This window comes from Suricata suricatta, chromosome 14, assembly GCF_006229205.1.
Source record: "Suricata suricatta isolate VVHF042 chromosome 14, meerkat_22Aug2017_6uvM2_HiC, whole genome shotgun sequence".
Classification (NCBI taxonomy): Eukaryota; Metazoa; Chordata; class Mammalia; order Carnivora; family Herpestidae; genus Suricata; species Suricata suricatta.
In genome coordinates this window covers 71,979,772-72,000,604 of record NC_043713.1, presented here as the reverse complement: position 1 = coordinate 72,000,604, position 20,833 = coordinate 71,979,772, and the positions used below count along the sequence as shown (strand labels likewise).

The following is a 20,833-nucleotide window of genomic DNA, read 5'->3' as shown; positions in this document are numbered from 1 at the left end:
GAAGGGCGAGCCCTTGTAGGCGTGGCGCCCGGGAGGACTTGGTCGCCGAGCAGTTCTTGCTTTCGCTCACCCGGCTGGTGGAGGCAGGTGAGGCAATTGGGCTCCTGGGGTCGGGAGGCGCGAGGTTTGAGGCTGAGACCTGGAGCCGAGCTCCCGCCTTCTCTGGCTTGGTCTCCCCGCCTCTGAGAATCAGTCCCGAGCGGTCGGTGAGCTCGAATCTAAAGGGATTTGGAGCTTTGGTCAAGCAGTAGGTCTCCCCGGTTCCGAGCCTCACTTTCCCCGCGCTAAGAAACGGGGATCACCACAGCACTTAGCTCATAATGCGGCTCACGTCTTATCCTATGGCAGTAATGCACACGAGGCCTTGAATGGAGGATATTTTGCATTATTTAATGTGCCCATCGGTAGACCCAGCAACTCACTTTCTAGGACTCTGTATTGTAGAGATCCTCGCTTAAGTGTGCAGGGAGGGGCTTGGCATTTGTTTTCTGAAGTCTGTAATTTATAATTGTGACGCACTGGAAACAGCCTAAAGTTAAAGAAAACCTTCCTTCATGCTCCATTATTTCGTTTAACTTTCTACCGTCAATAGTAGTAACAATAAAAGCTGGAACCGAAAGCAGCTCCAGTAGAAAGTAACTACCAGTAACTGAATGATTATAATGTGCCGGCCTCTCCCAAGTGGTCCTCTTGCATTATTTAACTTAAACTTTCCAAATCCTATTGAGGCAAGTACAGTTCTTGTCTTTATATCACCTATGAGGGAACCAAGGTTCTTAGCCGTTTGAGTGAATGAGAGACGGTGACCTCACTGGAGAGTGGAAGAGCTGGGATTTGAACCCAGGGCTTTCTGATGTGTCTAGTGGACTGTGCAGTCTTTGGGGCCCATAGGAAGTGCTGAGTGGTAGCTGTTTTTTTTTTTGTTAGAATGATGAGTTTGAACTGGGTACTGCTCTCATATCTCTGAGATCTGGGGACGTCTCATCGGCTCTCTGGCTTTTTCTCTCAGGATTCCCAGGAGCTATGTTGTCAGAAGTCCTGCTGGTGTCTGCTCCAGGGAAAGTCATCCTTCACGGAGAGCATGCTGTGGTCCACGGCAAGGTAAAGGCCCCCAGAGACTTTGAGAATTGGGCCCCTCTTCTCCGTGACCCTAATCTTAAGCCGAAAGGAAGCCTTGAGGCATAGCCTGGCAGTATATCAGAGAGGAGGTCAGTTTCTCCCCAGCGAGGCAGGGAAAAGACAGGGCTTATACCCACTCAAGGGCTCCTCTGGCCTCACTCAGTAGGATAGCACAAAGCTGAAAGGTCAAGCTGTGCAGGTGGAATGAGGCAACCTGGAAAGTGGGCTTCGGTGGAGAGCCCTGGGGCACCCCAACATTCAAAAATGGGGAAGATGAGTAGGATCCAGCAGATGAGTCTGAAACATGCATTATCTTATTTAAGTCTTAGGAACGCCCTCTGAGGTTAAACTTTTACTATCCTATTTTGCAGATGTGGAAGCTGAGGCTTAGGAGAGAGGATACTGGTAGCTTGACCAAGGTCCCCTACATCTTGGTAGAACTGGGAGTGAACCTCAGTCTGTCTGAACCGTGTTCTTAACTTCCGTTTGTCTTTGATAACATGGTGAAGATGGGGAAGCCGTTTCTTGGTGTTGAGGACCTCTGAAGTGATGCATGGGGAAGACAAACATAAGTTGATACTAATTCCTAATTGATTGGTAGCAGCTGGGCCACTTAGTGGGCGAGCATGCCAAGGTTGATGGGCAGTGTGTCCCAAGGGCATGAGTAGGCGTGCCCTGTGTGCCCGTATTTGCTCTCTCTCCTCACACATTGACACTGACCCCTATTTTTAAGACTGGAGCCACACTCTGCCACCCATGCTCAGGCTCATTGCCTTTGCCCTTTATCCTACAGGTAGCACTGGCTGTGGCCTTGAACTTGAGAACATTTCTCCGGCTTCAGCCTCACAGCAACGGACAAGTGTGCCTCAACTTACCAAACATTGGCATCAAGCGGGCCTGGGATGTGGCCAGGCTTCAGCTGCAGGACACGAGCTTTCTGGGTAAGTGCAGCGAGGGAAGAGCACCTGTCCCCTCAACAGACGGGAAACACGCAGCCGGGTCGTTACTCCAGCCGTCCCCGAGGGGCCCGGAGACCGGCCACTCCGGGGGTGTTTTGTCTCTTGAGCCATAAAGTAAGCTTCGCTTATGTATTTTTTTTAATTCAAGAGTGTAAAATGTTGCATTAACATGTATGTGGGCTGTGGTGGACTGACCGTCAAGGCCTATTGTTGGGAGAAAACACAAAAAGGGCAAACAGTATGTATCTGAGGAACGACCCGGACGAGGTATCAGCAGGCATGTGAGTGCAGAGGGGAAAGACTCGGAACTTAGACTTCCAGCGATGGTTCTATACCGCTGCCAGGGTCCTAAGGTCTGAGTGGACAAAGGGAGCCTTCCTTCTGTAAGATGGTTTTGACGAAGAGAAGGTAGGGGTGTTTTGTGTAATTGAAAATCACCAGGGGCACCTGGGTGGCTCCCTGGGTTAAGCGCTGACTTCAAGTCAGGTCTTGATCATGCAGTTCCTGAGTTTGAACCCCGCGTAGGGCTCTGCACTGACAGCTCAGAGCCTGGAGCCTGCTTTGGATCCTGTGTCACCCTCTCTCTCTCTCTGCCCCTCCCCTGCTTTGTCTCTGTCTCTCTCTTTCTCGAAAACAAACATTAAAAACAAGTTTTTTTTAACTTTTATTTATTTTTGACAGAGAAAGAGCATGAGTAGGGGAGGGACAGAGAGAGAAGGAGACACAGAATCTGAAGCAGGCTCCAGGCTCCCAGCTGTCAGCGCAGAGCCCGACACAGGGCTTGAACCCACAAACTATGGGATCATGACCTATGCAAAGCTGGCTGGCCGCTTAACCAACTGAGCCACCCAGACCCCCCCCCAAAAATACACATTTCTTTAAAAATCATTAACAAGAATGGGGCACCTGAATGGCTCAGTCAGGTGAGAGGGGCCAACTCTTGATTTCAGCTCAGGTCATGATCTCACGATTCGTAGGATCGCGCTAACAGCGCTTGATGCTCTCCCTCCCTTTCTCTGCCCCTCTGCCACTTGCACGTGCTCCCTCTCTCTCCCAAGATAAGTAAAGAAACTTTCCAAAATCATTAAAAATAAAAGTAACATGCTTATAAATTAGAAAACGGTCAATAGTGAACCACTGTGAGTTAAAAAAAAAATCACCAATCATTCCTGACCTCTCACCACCCCCTGCGACAACTTTGAGCACTTTGGTATTAATCCTTCTGGACTATTCTGCAGGTGGATAGTTAGACCAAGGGACACAGGATATCCATTCCTTAACCAAAATCTGATCAGGCCATCCAAACTTTCCAGAGATGTGTGGGTTTGGTAGTTGTTTTTTTTTTTCCTTCAGGGTATCAGGCCTCTTTCCATGCCAATCAAGAAAGACCCCATTTTCCATAATGTTGTGAATGTTGTGTCCCCTCCCAGGCAGGCCAGGTTCTCCATGAGCAGGCTCACCGCCTGCACCAGAGCTGGAGGGAGTTTTCTGCCCTCAGTCTGCTGCCTCCTCCCTGGGCCGATGTCTCATTGCCGGGAACAGTGTTTCTCAGCCAGAGTAGGGCGGGTGGGAGTTCCTCAGGGGTCTTTTCCCTGTCCCTGTCTCCTGTAACAATCAGTCCACAGCAGGCTGCTCCCAAGTATTGTAGGGAGACGGAGGAACAGGCGGAGGAACAGGCGAGAACCCCCACCAGCCATTCATGCCTTGAGAACCCCCTGGAGACCATTTCATTGTTAATACAGACGGATCCCTGGCCCTGCCCCCTCTCCTATTGAGAAAGGGGCAGAGGTAGGTGGAGACCAGGCAAGTGTGTTTTGAAACAAATTCCCACCTGGGGGGCTCAGTCGATTGGGCATCCGACTTCAACTCAGGTCATGATCTCACGGTTCGTGGGTTCAAGCCCCGCATCAGGCTCTGTGCTGACAGCTTGGAGTCTGGAGCCTGCTTCTGATTCTGTGTCTCCTGCTCTGTCTCTGCCCCTCCCCTGCTCGTGCCTTGTGTCTCTCTGTCTCTGTTTCTCCAAAAATAAACATTGGGGGGAAAAAAAGAAAGAAAGAGGAAGGAAGAAAAGAGGGAGAGAGGGAAGGAGGGAAAGGAAGGAAGGAAGGAAGGAAGGAAGAAAGAAAGATTCTAGGGACACTGTCAATTGAAAACAACTACTACTTTGAGGTCTCGGCAAATAGCCACCCAGAGCAACCTGGGATTTGCCTTCCGTGGTGCCCAGGGCCTCCCCGCACCAGGCTAGAAACGTCCCTCAAGAGCTGACTGCTGCTTTGGGGTGTCAGTCACACCGACGGAAACAGGCAGGTGCCGTAGCACATGTCCCAGACCCTCTGCCTGCCTGTGTGAGCCTCAGCAGGTTGCTTAACGCCCCTGAGCCTCGGCAGGCAGGGCCGTGTTGCCCAGGAAGGCTGCTGTGAGGGTCCAGCAGGATCGGAGGCGGGCGAGGGCCGGGGCGCCGAGCGCGGGCCGTGAGGGCTGTGAACTCTGCCTCCGAGGAGAAAAAGGAGTTTTCTAGGAGACTGCAGGGCTCTTCTGTCTTTGTCTTTCAGCGTTGTTCGGTTGCCTCCCGATCATTACAAACACAGTGAATGTTTCTTTGGGCATCTTCACGTGTGCCAGGCACTGGACTCATGTGTCAAGTACATTAGCGCTCTTAGAATTCTCCAACCTGCCCTGGAAGTAGGTGGCAGTATCCATCCCCATTTTATGGATGAGAAAATTGAGGGTCGGGGGCCTAGTGGCTCAGGCCACATGTCTTTGTTGATGATGCAGAAAGGATTCAGATCCAGATCTTTCTAAACTGTCCAGACTCTTTCCTTTTTGCATTTTTAAAAATATTTATTTATTTCATGATTATTCATTTTTGAGACACAGAGTGTGAGCAGGGGAGGAGCAGAGAGAGAAGGAGATGCAGAATCCGAAGCAGGCTTCAGGCTCTGAGCTGTCAGCAAGAGAGCCCGATGCGAGACTCGAACTCACGAACCATGAGATCATGACCTGAGCTGAAGTTGGATGCTTAACCATCTGAGCTGCCCAGGTGCCCCTAAATGTTTATTTTTGAGAGAAAGAGAGAGGGAGGGGGAAAGAGTATGTGTGCGCGCACACACACACACACACACACACACACACACACACTCACACACGAGCAAGTGGGGGAGGGGCAGAGAGAGAGGGAGACACAGAATCTGACAGGCTCCAGGCTCAGCTGTCCGCACAGCCCCAGGCAGGGCTCGAACCCCCAAACTGCGACATCATGGCCTGAGCTGAAGTCGGACACTTAACTAACTGAACCCCAGGAGCCTCGCTCTCCAAACACTGTCACAAGTTACCCCATTTCCTTCGCAGAGCTCTGAAATGTCTGCGCCCTCAGTAACACTGTCCGTTGTCGTGGCTGCCTTTACCGTAAAATTATTTCAGTTGGCACCCAGCCCTCAAGCTTCCTAACGCAGGCACACCTGGTCGTTCTTCTGTTCCCTTTATAATTTGGTGGCTCAGGGAGCAGTTCAGCAAAGTTAGCTGGTCAGCCCTGCTCAGGCTCAGAGGGAAGGGCCTGGCCTCCCCCACACGCGGGAGGAGACCCTGCTCTCTGGCCTCGTCCGGCTGCTCCAGCAAACCCCAACACTTCACGTTACCTGGTTTCGGGCACCCTGCCCCTCGCGGATTACGTTTCAGGAGAGGGGCACGTTGGGGGAATGCTTTAACACTGCCTTTGGTCTGGGTTTTGTTCTGCGGAGGTCAGAGCCAGACCTCTGAGCAATCGAGCTAGTGTTTGCCGTGTGTGTGTGTGTGTGTGTGTGTGTGTGTGTGTGTGTGTGTGTGTGTTTCAAAACTGCCCTTAACTAAGCACTTCCTGTTCACCAGGAGCTGCACTAAGGCTCTCATGTACCTTATTTGAGTTTATCTTGGGGGAGGCCCTGTTATCATCCTTGCTTACCAAGAAGGGAAACTAAGGACCAGAGACATTAAGCCACACACTAAAGGCCACAAAGCCAGTAAATGGTACAGTCGGGACTCAAACCCAAGTCCACCTGCAGGCTGCTGGCATCTCGGTCCTGGTGCTCAGACTGTGACTCCGTATCCATCAGATTCTGAGTCTCATGACCACTCGGTTTTCTGCATCCTGTTGTCTGTAAAAGCGCCTGAGGCGCTCTCACCCAGCCACGTGTGCTCGTTTGTGACAGGGCGAGGTGACGCCTCGGCACCCGCCGCGGAGCTGGCGGAGAGGCTGAAGGAGGTGGCGGGCTTGCCCGAGGACTGCGCCGACCCCGAGCGCGCGGCTGTGCTGGCCTTCCTGTACTTGTACCTGTGCATCTGCCGGAAGCAGAGGTGCGTGCGTGGTCGGGGAAGGGGCCCTGCTTCGGCCAGCCGGGGCCCTGGGCGTGGGTGTCCACAGCTTCGGCTGCCTCAGGTGCCTGTGCTTTTGTCCGGTGTTCCCATGACTACGGCCATGGCCGTCGCCGGCCCCCTGGTAGGCTGCGTTTAGCATCCGCAAGAAACTCAGATTGGCGCCCTCCTTTCGCACAGGAAGGAAACGCAGAGAGGAGCTCACCGAGGGCTGTGCAGCTGCTTAGGAACCAGCGGAACTGGGAAATCAGCCCCGTTCCCTTGGGTCCTAAGGCTTGCATTCTCAACCCCCCACTGCCTGCTCTGGCCTCTTCCATTCAGTCAACCCAATGCCAGACTCCTGAATCTCCCATGTGGCTTCCCCACTGCTGTGTCCACAGACACACCCCTGCTGTGCATCCCCCACACTCCAGGGAAACTCTGTCATCAGCAAAGTGACACCTGTGTCCACCTCACCCCTTAAGATAGGATTTGGGCTATTTGCCCTCGGGGAGGCCAGCTCCCAGGGGATGGCAGTACCACTGAGGCCACTGGAGAGTCAGACGGTGTTGGTTCAAAGCCCCCTTACTAGCGGGCCTCAGTAGTCCTCATCTGTAAAATGGGGGTAGTAATAGTACCTACCTCATAGGCTGCTTCTTGTGAGCTTAAATGAGTTTATGTATTTAAAGCGCTTGACTCAGAGCCTGGCACATAGCTTGAGAAACGTTAGCTGTTATTATTTTCTTCAGAAAACTATTGGAGGATTAGAAATCTTCTATATGAAATGGGCCTAGCTCTGTAACTTTCTGTAACTTGCCCACAGTGATCGCCAATATGATTATTTTTTGTCTCAAACCCAAAGGGAAAGCCTCGGGGCAGCTCTCCACTCGTACCGCAGACGGTGGGCGCTGAGCGCCAGGCATGGTGCAGAGGGCACGTTCATAAACGTCTCCATTCTTGTTGTCCGCTGTGGGATTTTTCAACTTGGGTGGGGCATGCCCCCTTCCGGGAAGGGATGCAGATTTCAGAATCTGACCTGAGTGGGGTGGGCATGCGTAGTTTGAAAAGGCAGATTCGGCATTATAGTTTTATATTTGGAAATCGGAAAAATTCCTTAATGCAAACTGCAGAAGTTTGCCAATCCTTGCTTGGGGGGAAATACACATAAGGTGCAGTGATTCTGAACTTGCCAGTGATAGAAAGCAGGCCCGTGTGACACGCAGCTGGGTACTGCCGACTGGTAGGAAGAAGGGTCCCATGAACACGCAGCACGCTAGCATGAGGGCTGTGGTGGAGAAAGGCTGCATAGCAGGAATGGTCAGGGGGAGCAAGGAACGGCTTCTGTGAGTGACCGGCAGTGACGTTTGACAAGGGTTTTGCAGGATGGGTAGGAGTCTGCCGGGGGTTAAAGAGGTGCAGAGCTATCCCAGGCAGGGATACAGAGAGAGTGGGGCCACGGAAGAACCTGTGCAGGAACAGGAAGGAGTTTAGAGAAAGGGTTGGTGGTTCAGGAGGGAACGTTGTGTTCAGGAGGGTACTTATAATCCAAGTTGTCTGATTCACTACGACTTCCTGCCATCCCGGAGGGCCGCTTTTGAGACCTGGAAACATCCGTGAGTTCAGAAACCTTGGCCGAAGGCTTGGAGTCAGGCCCTGGCCTCGTCCGCTAGTCCAACGCTGGCACCTCACCACCCTTCAGGAGAGTCACGCTCCGCACCCCGCTGTTTCAGGGCCCTGCCCAGCCTGGACATCACCGTGTGGTCCGAGCTGCCCGCTGGGGCCGGCCTGGGCTCCAGCGCCTCCTACTCTGTGTGTATGGCCGCCGCCCTCCTGACCACGTGCGAGGAGATCCCAAACCCGCTGGGGGACGGCAAGTCTACCAGCAGGTAAGTGCGGCCCTTGCCCCGGTCACAGTCCTTCCTGGGCACGGTCCTTCCTGGTCACGGTCCTTCCCAGGCACCGCAACCCCCACGTGCGCTTTCTCGCCGAGGACTCCCCGCTTCCCTGGGAGGTGACAGGTGTCTGGGGCCATTTTGCAGATAGGGAAGCTGAGGCACAGAGACCAAATGGCAGGCCCAGGCTACGTAGCTAGTGATGGCAGAACGAGCAAAAAGAATTAAAAAATTAATTTTCAAAAGGCATGGGCGACTCGTGTGTGTGCATGTGTGTGCGCATGCTTGTGCTCTTTCTCACACTGATTCCTTAACACCAGTTCTCCCACCAGCCCTGGAGACCCAGTCATTCCTTCCCAGAACCTTTGGTGAGAGCAGGCCCCAGGCCCTGCCCAGAGTTTCCAAATCAGACAGACTCGGAATCAGACCTGGTCTCCTGTGAAGACTGGATTGGAAATCTGAGCCCCCGGGGGATGGACAGTGCACAGAGCAGGATGATGACTCACCTCTGCAGAGAGGGCCGGGCCCTGGGCTGGGTCCAGCTGCTCCTCTTCCCTCTCGCTCGCTCACCTTTCAGTTCCTGGAAAGGGCCAGTTCTTGTCCAGCTGCAGGTGCTGCACAGCCCCGGTCTGGAATGCTCTCCTTGCACGTCTTGCCTTGCTGACCACGCCCTTGTTCCCGAGTCCCTCCCCCTTTCCAGACGGGGTGCACCCCAGCCTGCACCGCGCCTCCTGGGGCTTGTAGTTAAATATTGCTGGTTGGCGCCCACTCTCCAGGAGACACCAAGCCTCAGGCAGCCAGGGGCCGTGTCTCGTTTGCTCCCTGCTGTGAGCTTAGTGACAGGCACATGCTGGGTGCTCAGTAAATATCAGACAAACGAGTGCGTCCTGTTGGTGCCATAAAGCTCGGTCGTTGAGTCCACCGATGTGGTTCTGATGCAGTGGGGACAGCCTGGGGATCTGTGTGATCCGCCTGTGCCTCAGTTTCCCCTTCCGTAGGAGAGGGGCTAGTAATCTACCATCCCCATAGGGTTTTTGTGGGAATTACAGAAGATGGCCATTTGAGAAAGGCTTCGGCATGGTGCTTGGCCCCTGGGGAGCCTCACAACACCGTGTGAGTGGCGGGGCCATCACATCCTCATTGGGCCAGTAAGGGAGGAGGCTCCTAGGGAGGGGGTGATGGCCTTACCCAGGGCCCCACAGCAAACAGGCGTTGGACCAGGTGTGGAGTGAATCCAGGAGCCGTGATTAGGACTGTGTACAATTCCCTGAGCATTTTACAAAGGCCTTGTGTATTCTTATCTCCTTGGTGACATAGACACAATTACCCCCATTGTACAGATGAGAAAGCAGGGTTGGAGGGCATGCCCAGAGAGTCAGCGACAGGGTGGCCCCTTGCCTACTCCACAGCTCTGCCGTGGAGCCCCCTGTTTCATGGGGCGGGGGGCCCACAGATAGGAAACAAAACCTGCAAGACGGGGCAGAGGAGGCGCTGACCCTTTATCCTTGCTCCATACTCATAAGTTCGGGGTCTGTTCACTCAAACTGCGAATGATCCCACACCCCTCCCAGGGCAGGCTGCCTGGCCGTGTGCTTAGGAAAGATCCAGAGATGGTCAGTGCAGACCTGACCCACGGAGGGTGTCTGGGGCACCTGGAATCCTCATTCCTAACACTTGGGCTTTGGGATAAGTCACACCTGTGCTCCCTCTTCCTCATGGCCGGCCAGGTTCAAGGGCAGGTGCTTACGTAGGGGTCTGTTATGGTGATAGCTACTGTCCGCCTCGCCGGCATTCAATATGCCTATAACTAACCTTTGAGGAGCGCGACCATTCTACAGATGGGGACAGTGGGGCTCGGACAGGTTAGGCAAGGGACCCAGTCACCCAGCTGGTAGGACCGCGTGCACCCAAAGCCTTGGCTCCTTCCACAGTTCGGGTGGGTTTGGGGTGGGGGAAGGGTTTCAGAGGGAAGGGAAGGATGCCCTGTGGCTGGAGAGGTTCTAGGCTCTTCCGTTTCTGAGGCCCTTTGACCTGTGTGGTCTCCACCAAGCCTCGCCCGCGGACCCTGCCCGCCGCCGCCCTCGGCCGAACCTCTCCACCGAGGCACAGACAGACTTGCATCTTCTGCAGGTGGAGCGCGGAGGCCTTGGAATTAATTAACAAGTGGGCCTTCCAGGGGGAAAGAATGATTCATGGGGACCCCTCCGGAGTAGACAACGCTGTCAGCACTTGGGGTAGGTGCCGCCGCGGGCTAGTCTCCTTGGCGCTGTTTTATAAACCCCCGCAGCCATTGCAGATCCTCAGGCAATGAGTGGATTCTGAGGAAAATGCTATTTTCCTGCTTGGGGGTGAGGGCTGGGAGGAATTCTAGGGTCCTGCCTCAGAGCCCAGACCTCCGGGGCCCCAGGGGGGTTGGGGCAGGGCCTGGGGGGCTACAGTTTCCGTGCGGTCCCCCGAGGTCGCTGCTACAGCGTTCGGCAGTCCCGCAAGCTGGGCTTCCCTCTGGTGAGGACCCTGGCTCACCGGACCCCGCCCACCTTCACCACGTGGCCGGGCGGCCTGGAGGGAGGGCAAGCTCCCTGGCGGGGTGTGGGGTGCCTCTGTGCCCTCCCAGACCTCTTGTAACCGAAGCCTGCATGAGTGGTTAACGGGTGAGGCCTGCTCCCTGGACGGGGCAGAATCTTCCCCGACTCAAGCTTGGCCTCTCTCCCAGGGGGCAGCCACACGCAGCTTCGCCCTCAGCCCTGACCGGCTGCTTTTTCTCTTTAGGAGGAGCACTCCGGTACCAGCAAGGAAAGATTTCACCCCTAAAGAGGTAATTCGAGGGTGAAGCAGCCACCCTGGCAAGGCTGCGTCTCCGTATCCAGTTAGGGTTCTGTGGTGGCACAGCATCCCTGGGCTTTTTTTTTTTTTAATGTTTGTTTTTGAGTGGGGGGGAGGGGCAGAGAGAGCGAAAATGGGGGAGGGACCGAGGATCCAAAGCGGGCTCTGTGCTGACAGCAGACAGCCCAGCGCGGGGCCCGAACTCATCAACTGTGAGATCATGACCTGAACCCAAGTCAGACACTGACGGAGCCCCCCCGGGCACCCTGGCTTTCTTTCCCCTCCCCTGTGAGGCCCTCCCAGGCCGTGGGCCATGAGGACACCCGCTTCTTCCCTTCTATGCCACAGCTCTTAAATTGCCAAGAGATTAGAGGGAGAAGTCATGCGTGGCCGCGCCATTCACCTTCCAGAGAGCGGCTGTTCCCCCAGACCCCTGGCTCCTCATTCATTCCATTCATTTGGTTGCGTATTCACTTAGCAGATGAGAATTGATATCTTCCTGTGTTCCCGAGGACACTGTATCAGGGTCTAGGGATGTAAAAATGAGTCCGGGACACAATTTTGGTGGCAGGGTGGGGGGGGGGGGGGTTGGGGAAGGCCAGCAGACATGCGCACAAGGCTTCCGCCAGTGAACGTGAGCACAGCTTCTGCAGTCGGACACTTGGCAGAGCCAAGGCTCAAGCTTGTGAGAGGCTTCGAGCCGGGGTGACATTTGTGCCCTGTTTCCCGGGCTCCTTTACCCCCTCCCTCGGGAGCAGTCAGAACTGCCAACATGCATGATAAAATAGAGCATCCTCCGTGGAAATGTCCCGTGTGGGCAGGGATGCCCAGGGCCACCCGGTGGCAGTTCCTCGAGCCCTCGATCGGGTCCGGTGCTGGTGTCTGTCCCAGGGCACTTTGCCACCGAGGCGGGCCTCTCCATGGTGATGAGGCTGATGAGGATGGTCCTCGGGGCGCATGGGCAGTAAGTCCGGGCCCGCTGCCCTCACCAGCTGGGCCACACTTCGAGGGGCTCCTTGACCCGGTGTGACATGGTGCCACCTTCTTGCTTCCGCCCGCACCTCTGGGAACTTTCTGCCCAGCTCTGCTTGGCTTCCAGGGGCCAACCTGCCTTCCTGAGGCTCTACATTGGGGTTTCTCAGCCTTGGCACCAATGACACAGTGGACTGAATGGTTTATAGTGCGGGCGCCACCCTGTGCAGCATGTTTGGGACCTGTAGCAGCACCCCTGAGCTTTCCCTACGAGAGCCAGTAGCACCAACCTCGTCTCCTAGTTGTGACAACCGAACGTGTCTGCAGATATTGCCAGAGTCCCCTAGAGGGCAGAATCCGCGGTGGGGGGCAGCCTCCGCTCTGCACAGAGGAAGAAGTGGGGCCTTCCAGGTGAGCAGAGCCGGCTTCTCTGGGCACTGTGCCCTCGGACAGTGGAGCGTGGGCCCCGGGAGGCCCAGCTCTGCCACAAAGACCAACCCCCCTGCATCGACTTCAGGAGTCAGCTTGGGACTCTGACACAGGGCACACAGTCCTGCCCACAGGGCTCACAGCCCCTCGATGGAGGCAGTCACCACGGCAGCCCTCAGCACGAAGGTAGCCGGAGAGTTCTGAAGCTGCCGTGGATGACAGCGAGGGGTGGCATGAGTCCGGTGACAGATTTGGGCATCACAGGGTCAGTGGCGTCTCATTCGGCGTCTCCCGAGAGTTAGTTGTATCCTAAGCACTGAGCTGGGCCCCGGGGGGAGGAAACCAGCTAACCCGAGGTGGTGCGGGCTCCCGTACATTCTCCTGGAGGGCAAGGAGGGGTGCGTGAGGAGGCCGGAGGAGGGCCCCCCGGGCGTATCCGGTGGCCAGCTGGGGGTGGTGCGGTGGACAGAGGCTCGGCGGCAGTGGGCCCAGCTCCGCCGCCTCATTTATGTAACGAGGATCCTGAGCAGGAAATCAGAACAGCACCTGGGTGTGTTGCTCTTTGCTGACGTCAAATTTAATGCCACAGATATTATCGAGCAACTGCCATGCTGGGGGCCAGGGCCTCAGTGGCAAACAAGTTCCGTTTTCGCGGAACTCACACTTCACTGGGAAGAGACAACCAACAAACAAATGGCTCCGTGACAGCATGTCAGGTGGTTGGATGGGATGATGGGGAGGCCCCTGATGAAAGACATCTGAGCAGAGACCTGAATGGAACACAAGAGTGAGTCCCAGAGCTGTCGAGGACGGGGGTGCGTCCCTGGCAGAGGAAACGCAAGTGCAAAGGCCCTGAGGCAGGAATGTGCCTGGCGTGCTGAGCTGCAGCTACAGGGCCAGGATGGCTGAGAGGCACAAGCACCCAGGGAGGGTTTGGCCGTGCCTGGCACGCACAAGCACCCCTGGGGCACAGCCCGGGTGGTCTCTAGATGCCCCAGGAGCCTGGGGTTTCATGGAGCCGGCAGGGCTAGGAGCAGGCCTGTTTGCAGAGGACTTATCTATGGAAGATGAAGACGAAGCATTCACCCTCCCGCCCCGACGGACGGGAACACAGAGCAGACCAACCTTCACTGCTGGCTGTGGGGCGCCACGGCGACCAGATGGCTGATCTCCCAGAAGCCGGGAGGCCAGACGCCACATTAATCCCGCCAGTGGCTTCACAAGGAACCCTTTCCCCTCCAAATCACGCATGGTGCTTCTCCATTAAAAAAAAAACGCATTGTTTGTGAAGCGGATCAGGATGCGGCCTCCCAGAACACTGCTGGCCTTTTGAGAAACGGCTTGTCTTTAAGGGGAAAAGAAAAGCCAAATAGAATGTTCATCTTTTGTAAAGTTGAAGGAGAAAAAAAAAAAGAGCCGCCTCCAAGGCTGGGAATCGATATTAATTTCATGGGCTTATGGGCGGTGAGATCAGGCAGGTTTCTGGCCGCCTTTTCCAGCCCTATTGGATTTTACAGTCTCGAGTTGTGAAAAGAAAAACGAATAAAGGTGCCAGGGGTCTGCGTGTCTCCAGCTGTCTTGGGCCAGAGCTCATCCAAATGCTTCATCCTCGGTCCCCGGCCTACAGCGCTCTGGAAGGCAGCGTGGGATGACAAGATAGGGGGCCTTGAGTCCCCAAGGAGAGCTAGCCATAGGACGGTTGTGACTGTGACTCTAGGAGGTGGCATAGAGCTCAGAGGGTGAGCTCTGTGCTCGCTGTGGCTGCCCTGGGGCCTCTGTTCTCTCACCTGGGGCTGCCAGGAAGGGCCCCTGACTCACTCTGACCATATCCGGCCTCAGGCCATGGCAGCTGGTCTGGGAGCCATCAAAGCAAGGCAGGGATGGGCTCAGCCTGTGGGGAACCTCCCTGCCGCCCAAGCCTGCCCTCCTGTCCTGCACCCCTCCGCTCGCCTGGGCATATCCCCTCCCTGTGTGATCCGTCCCAGGTCCTGGTGCTTTTCTGCCTAAATCTCTTCCACGCCGGCAGCCAGTGGTGGCCCTTAGGACGGACCTCCACCCCCGCACCCCGTACCGTTGGCCGTAGTGCCTTTGAACTCTAGCTCTGTGAGCCTGGCGAGCTCAGGCAGGTCTGGGTGAAGCCCCGCCCCCTCACGTGTGCCCAGCACATGGTGAGTGCCCAGTTGAAGTCAGGTGGGTAAGTGATGAGCCAAGGGAGAGTGTCCTGTCTGCCCAGGGGCTGGAGCAGAGATGCAGAACGTCCCCTCCCACCAACCTCCGCTCCCCTTGCTCTCCCCCGCCAGCCCACTGAGGTCCCCTCCCTGGGCCTCTGCTTCCTCCTCTGTGTCAGGGCAGGATGGCGTCTGGGAATGCCCCGCCCTGATGCAGCTCCTCCATCCCAAGCTCACCATGGACCCTCTTCACCCCGCAGGCTGCCGGCTCTGAAGATCCTGCTGACCAACACCAAAGTCCCCCGCAGCACCAAGGCTCTGGTGGCCGGCGTCAGGAACAGGCTGCTTAAGGTGCCTCGTGCTCACGTGGGCGGGTTTCTGGCAGGGCCCCGACAGCCCAAGGCTGGGGGCTCAGCCAGCTTTCCCTCTGCCCCATGGGTTAGCGGTGGGGCGGGATGGGCGACGGGGAGCAGAGGAGATGATTTTGGCAGACAAGGAGGTGCTGTGTGTCCATCCCGGCCAGGAGGCAGGACAGGGAGGGCCAGACATGCTGGCTTGGCCAGAATCCCCCCACTTCCGTCAGGGGGCCCGGGCAAGGCAGATACCCCGCGGGAAGGAGAGGGGGTTCCCTCAGACGGTGCGAGCGGGCCGTGGGGACAGCCCCTCCTCCCGTGGCCGGGCGCTGTCTCGCGCCTGCCCGCCCCTAGGCCTCACAGGCCCTTGCTTGCTGTCCCTCCAGTTCCCAGAGATCGTGGCGCCCATGCTGTCCTCCATCGACGCTATCTCCCTGGAGTGCGAGCGGACGCTGGGGGAGATGGCAGTGGCCCCCACCCCGGAGCACTACCTGGCGCTGGAAGTAAGAGCCCATCTGCAGGGTCCAGGCTGTCACCCACACCGCTGCCTGAGGCAGGGTCTCTCCCTGTGCGCTTACGGTGAAACCTAGAGGCTGGGCCTCGCCTGGGGTCTGCATGCCTTCTTCAGCCTTTCCCCAGGTGACTCAGAGCCACAGACAAGAGTACATGGAAAGTGCAGAGGGCAGTGCCCGGTGTGTGCTAAGTGCAGTGGGCCAGGTTTGGGGTCACACCTGTAAGGAGCGGCGGGTTATCGCTGGGCCCCTCCTCCAGAGGTCCAGCGGCCGTTTCCTGCGCGCCCTGCCCTTTCCCGTTCTGCTCTCGTTTCCTTTGGTAATTGCCTATCTCCGGCATGCTTTGCTTCTCGTGATTTCTGATGCGGTTCTTTCTTCCCTGTTTCCTGAGCCGCTACCCTTTGCCTAATTCCAGTGTAGAGGCTGAGGCCCCATGCCCTGGGCTTGATCAGATCCGGGCCTGAATCCCAGCTTCACCCCTGCTGAGCTCCCTGGGGTGTCTGAAGAGTGCAGCGAGGCCTGGTAGGTGATGGGCAGTCACGATGCCTGATGAGCCACCAGCTCCGTAAGCCAGAGGGCCCAGGGTCATCCTCAGGCATGGTCCGCGTGGCCCAGCAAGCGTGGGTCGACCTTAAAGAGCCACCTGGCTTCCCCTGAAGAATGAGAGGATCCAGCAGGCCCAGGTGGTGAGGCTGGGCAGCAACAGTCAGCCAGAGGTGCAGAGGGGGTCCCTGGGGAGGCCCTGCGGGCCCCATTTCTCCACAGTCCCCACCTTTCCCAGAGTGCCACCCACAGCTGCTGCGATCTGCCTGGTGCCTCTCTATCCTGCTGGACGCATTCGAATCTGCAGCTCCTATAGTGAATGGAAGCATCGACTAGACCGATGTGATGCAAGTGATTTCTCACTTGATCTCTATAACCAAGCTGCAAAGTGGGTAGCTTGCCCCCATTTTACAGGTATAAATACTGAGGCCTCGAGAGCCACTATCTACAAGGTTCGCCCATTCATGAGTGGGCCATGCCAGGTATTAAACTGACTTACGGGTTTATTTCTTTAGCCGGCAGATCTTTAACGAGCACCCACCGCGGGCCGGGGGCAGCGACCCTCTCTCGTTTCTGTGCTTTTGCTCCCACTTCCTTGGCTGTCTGCCTTCAGTCCCCCAGCCTTTGCCTCGCTGGCGTCAACTCCTTTCACGTAGAAAGGAGGGAACACAGTCCTCCTGAGCAGGAAATTAAGAATGATAGAGTACTGCCTAAACTATACCCTGTTGAGCCCCCAGAGAATGCCACGAAACAGCACATTGATTATACATTGTGTGTATTTTTGGCTCTGGCAGCCGGCTGAAATGTGCAGCTCGCCTCCTGGACAGCTTTGTGCTCAAACCAGCGAGCTGTTCTCCCGTGTCACAGCCTGTCATCCGATCCTTGACAGATTTTGGATCAGAATGTGACAGGTGCCTGAAACCTGCCTCGGCAACGTGACACCTGGCGCTCAGGCGCAGAGAGCGGCCCCCACAAGTTCTCGTGCGCATCCAGCCCCGGGCCGGGGGAGAGGCCCCCGGGGCCATCACGCCTGTCTGCTCGTTTGTCAGAAGCACCGGGGTGTGTGAGGGGTGTGTGAGGCGGGCTGCAGGGGAGGGCCCGCCCGACCGCACCCCACGACCCCCGGCAGGGGAGCCAGGTGGGCCCAGCTGACAGCTCCACGATTGGCAGCCCTGGCGGCCCACGCGCTCCCCATTCCCCAGGGCACAGCCGCACTGTCAAGCCCCCCGCGCCGCAGCAAGTAGGCGGCGGCAGGATGCCCAGGGCGCCCTGGGAGGCAGGCTTCCACTGCTGGCTCAGTACCTTCCCAGCCCAGTGACCTTAGGCAAGTCACTTTCCTCTCTGAGCCTTAGCGCCCGCCCCCACTCCGCCCCGCTTTGTAACATGGGGATAACAGTGATGCATCCATGAAAGTACCGATAGCAGCTGAACTTGGTGGATCCCTTATCACGGGCCCGGTGTCATGTAAAAACTCTGATTCTGTTCTCAGTGCAGTGAGGCAGAGCCTCTTACGATGCCAGTTTTACAAGGGGGAGAACTGAGGCACGGGGTGAAAGGCCTTGCCCAGGAACCTAGAAGTAGCAGGGCTGGGGCTGAAACCCAGCACCCCCCGCACCCCCCTCCCCCGCTTGATTGCAGATTCCACATCCCACGCTTCTTTTTTTGATGTTCATTTATTTTGAGAGAGAGAGAATGCATGTGCAGGAGGAGGGGCAGAGAGAGAAAGAGTCCCAAGCAGGCACTGTCAGCATGGAGCCTGATGCAGGGCTTGATCCCACAAACCATGAGATCGTGACCTGAACCCAAATCAAGAGCCAGAGATTTAACAGACTGAGCCACCCAGGCACTCCAAGATCCCACATTCTTCTAAAAAAATTTTTTTTTGAATGTTTTATTTATTTTTGAGACAGAGAGAGACAGCACGAGCGGGGGAGGGTCAGAGAGAGAAGGAGACACAGAATCTGAAGCAGGCTCCAGGCTCTGAGCTAGCTGTCAGCACAGAGCCCGACGCGGGGCTTGATCTCACGAACCATGAGATCATGACCTGAACCGAAGTCAGGCGCCTAACAGACAGAGCCACCCAGGCGCTCTGCCAGATCCCACATTCCTGAGTTGCCCGTGGCAGGAACCAGAGCCAAGTGCTGATGTTTAGAGCCCCACATCTAGCACGGTGCATGGCACGTGTGGAAGGTATTTGGCAGACACTGATGGCGCAGGTGAGCTGTAAACAGGTGCCTGGGCCGTGCTGTCAGTTTTCTTATCTCATCAACCTGCATCGTTGGAGCCTCAGAAGAGCAGGAATTTTATGCAAATCACAGAAACCAGAAAAACAGCTCTTTCCCCCACTTAGGACCTTGTTTGAATAACAAACCAGCTCTTACCCTGAAAATTGGTACCCTAGGCAGCTGTGGGATGGAGTGTCACTTCAGGCTTCTGCAGATGATAGAAATCCGTCTCCACGAGGCTTTAGCAGGAAAGGAATTTATTGACTTGTAACTGGGACGATTAGCAGGAAGAGCTTCAGGCATAGCTGGATCCAGGGGCCAAAACAACCTAGTCTCAAATCTCTGCACCTTCCATACACTCTGGCCTTGTATAGGGCAGAGATAACTGGCGGCTCACTTCTGAGGTCAACCAGTGTTAGCAGCTCGAAGGCAGAGGTGGAGAAAACCCTGGGAGGGCTGTGGGTTACAGGCCCACCCCCAAGCGGTCACCATGGCCAGGCCTGGGACGCTTGTTCCATCCCAGCCCCATGGGAAGTCCTGCAGGAAGGAGAGGTTCTTTTTACCAGCGGAGGGACACGATGCTGGAGCTCCCAAACCAGAGGCTGTCACATGGGTGGGGCGGGCACAGGACCTGGGCTTCCGGCAGGCGAGTGGGAACAGAGTGACCCTTCTCCCCCAGGAGCTCATTGACATGAACCAGCACCAGCTGAACGCCCTCGGTGTGGGCCACGCCTTGCTGGACCAGCTGTGCCAGGTGACCATGGCCCACGGGCTGCACAGCAAACTCACCGGCGCGGGCGGCGGCGGCTGTGGCATTACGCTCCTCAGGCCAGGTACCGGGGGGCGGTGGTGGCCAGGGTTGGCAGCCTGGGCAATTCCCTTGGGAGGAGGAAGATGCTGGAAAACAGCCTCACCTCGGCTGTGTGGCCTCAGCCAAGTGAATATACCTCTCTGGGCCTTTGTTGCTGCATTGGCACAACAAGGACGCCGGTGTCTAGTTTATAAGATTGTTTTCGAGAGGCAAGGAGAACAGTGCATTTGGAAAGCCTGGCGCAGGCCTGGGGGAGGGGCTCCTATTCGGGCAGCTGTCCCTACCACCTCCTCACCTGCCAGGTCCCCTGCAGGCTTGAGGACATTGTTGTCACCCACTGTCGTCTCCTGACGTGGCCAAGATGGGGACCGACCTTGCTACAAAACAAAGGGCTTTCTTTCCCCCCAGTGTTCGGGGAAAGAGCCAGGGCCTGCGAGGCGCTGCCGGCGGTGCTCAGTCCGCACACCCCGCTCCTTGCTCCCGCCTCTGCCGCCTTCCCTTTGCCCCTCCTTCCGGTCTTTCTCTCCCCTCCTTTGCCTTCTCCTCCCTGGTTTCCTTCCGCTGTTCCTGTTCCCCGTTGTTCTGTAGTCAGCCCGCAGTGGCCCCTGCTGCTCCCCTCACTCTCGAGGTGCTCCCGGACCTCAGGGAGTCACCGCGGCCTATAGCCGATTTGGACTGTTGGCGCCTGGTTCAGGGTCAGTGACCGTGATGAGGGACAACACTTCTGGGGCGTGTACGGCGTGCCAGGCAGTGTACCAGGCCTTGCCTCTCGTGACCTTTGAGGAGTAGGTATCACTGCTGGCCCCCCCATTCCCACGTGAGGAGACTGAGGCTCAGAGAGCGGAAGTCACTTGTCTGAGGCCCCGTGGTTGGTATGCACCGGGGTCGGGTCCATGTGCCTCGGGGGCCCGTGATTTTAACTGTTGCTCCATATCCACCCCGGCCCCCTCCCCCAAGAGGGTACGAGGCTCGACATCGCAACAGGAAGACCTTGTCCAGGGGAGTGGACGCTGGTAGGGTGACCTGCTGCCTTCCGTCCCCCCAGATCTGGAGCAGCCGGAGATCGAGGCCGTGAAGCAGGCTCTGCACAGCTGCGGCTTTGACTGCTGGGAGACCAGCATCAGTGCCCCCGGCGTCTCCGTCCACGCGCCTGCCTCCCTGGATGCCTCCATGCGCCGGGCCCTGGACGGCCTCTGAGAGGAGTCTGTGCCGCTGTGGCCCTACCGAGAGGCCCTGTCCTGGATCCTTCTGGGTGCCGGAGCTGGCCTCTGCTGGCCACCGGCCCGTCCCAGTGGCGCGACCCGCCACCCGCAGTGGGCCACGCCGCCCACAAGACACGGTCTGCGCCCTGCGTTCCCTGGAGCTGCCCAGGCGCTGGGGCCGCGAGGGGCCTCCCTCATCCTCCCGGAAGCTCGCGCACCCCCATCTGCCTGAGGCCTCTGCCTTCTTCCCAGACCCCCGCCTATTTGGTTGGATGCTCAGATTCAGAGGTGCGGTTCCTGAAGTGGTGTGCCTTCCTCCTGCCTCTCCTCTGCCTCTGCACTTCACCTGTCTCTTAGAGCCCAGCTCTTCCCACCTCCTCCAGGAAGCCTTCCCTGAATACCGCCCCCCAAGCAGGGGGCCCTTTGCCCCCACCTTCCTCCCTCGCCCACCTCCAGTCTGTTTGAGCCATTCAGCACTTTGCGTGGCCTGCCCTTCTCT

The 20,833-nt window shown here is 57.0% G+C and overlaps 1 protein-coding gene across 1 annotated transcript; it reads left to right on the top strand.

Annotated features, from left to right (window-relative positions):
* Positions 1-5: 5 nt before the first annotated feature.
* MVK (mevalonate kinase) lies at positions 6-20,413 on the top strand. Its single transcript, XM_029921881.1, has 11 exons — positions 6-87; positions 1,010-1,101; positions 1,913-2,060; positions 6,263-6,407; positions 8,135-8,290; positions 10,427-10,530; positions 11,066-11,111; positions 14,949-15,039; positions 15,428-15,544; positions 19,001-19,154; positions 20,178-20,413. The coding sequence occupies exons 2-11, from the start codon at positions 1,024-1,026 to the stop codon at positions 20,327-20,329; spliced, it is 1,191 nt and encodes a 396-aa protein (XP_029777741.1). The 5' UTR covers positions 6-87; positions 1,010-1,023; the 3' UTR covers positions 20,330-20,413.
* The last annotated feature ends 420 nt before the right edge of the window (positions 20,414-20,833 follow it).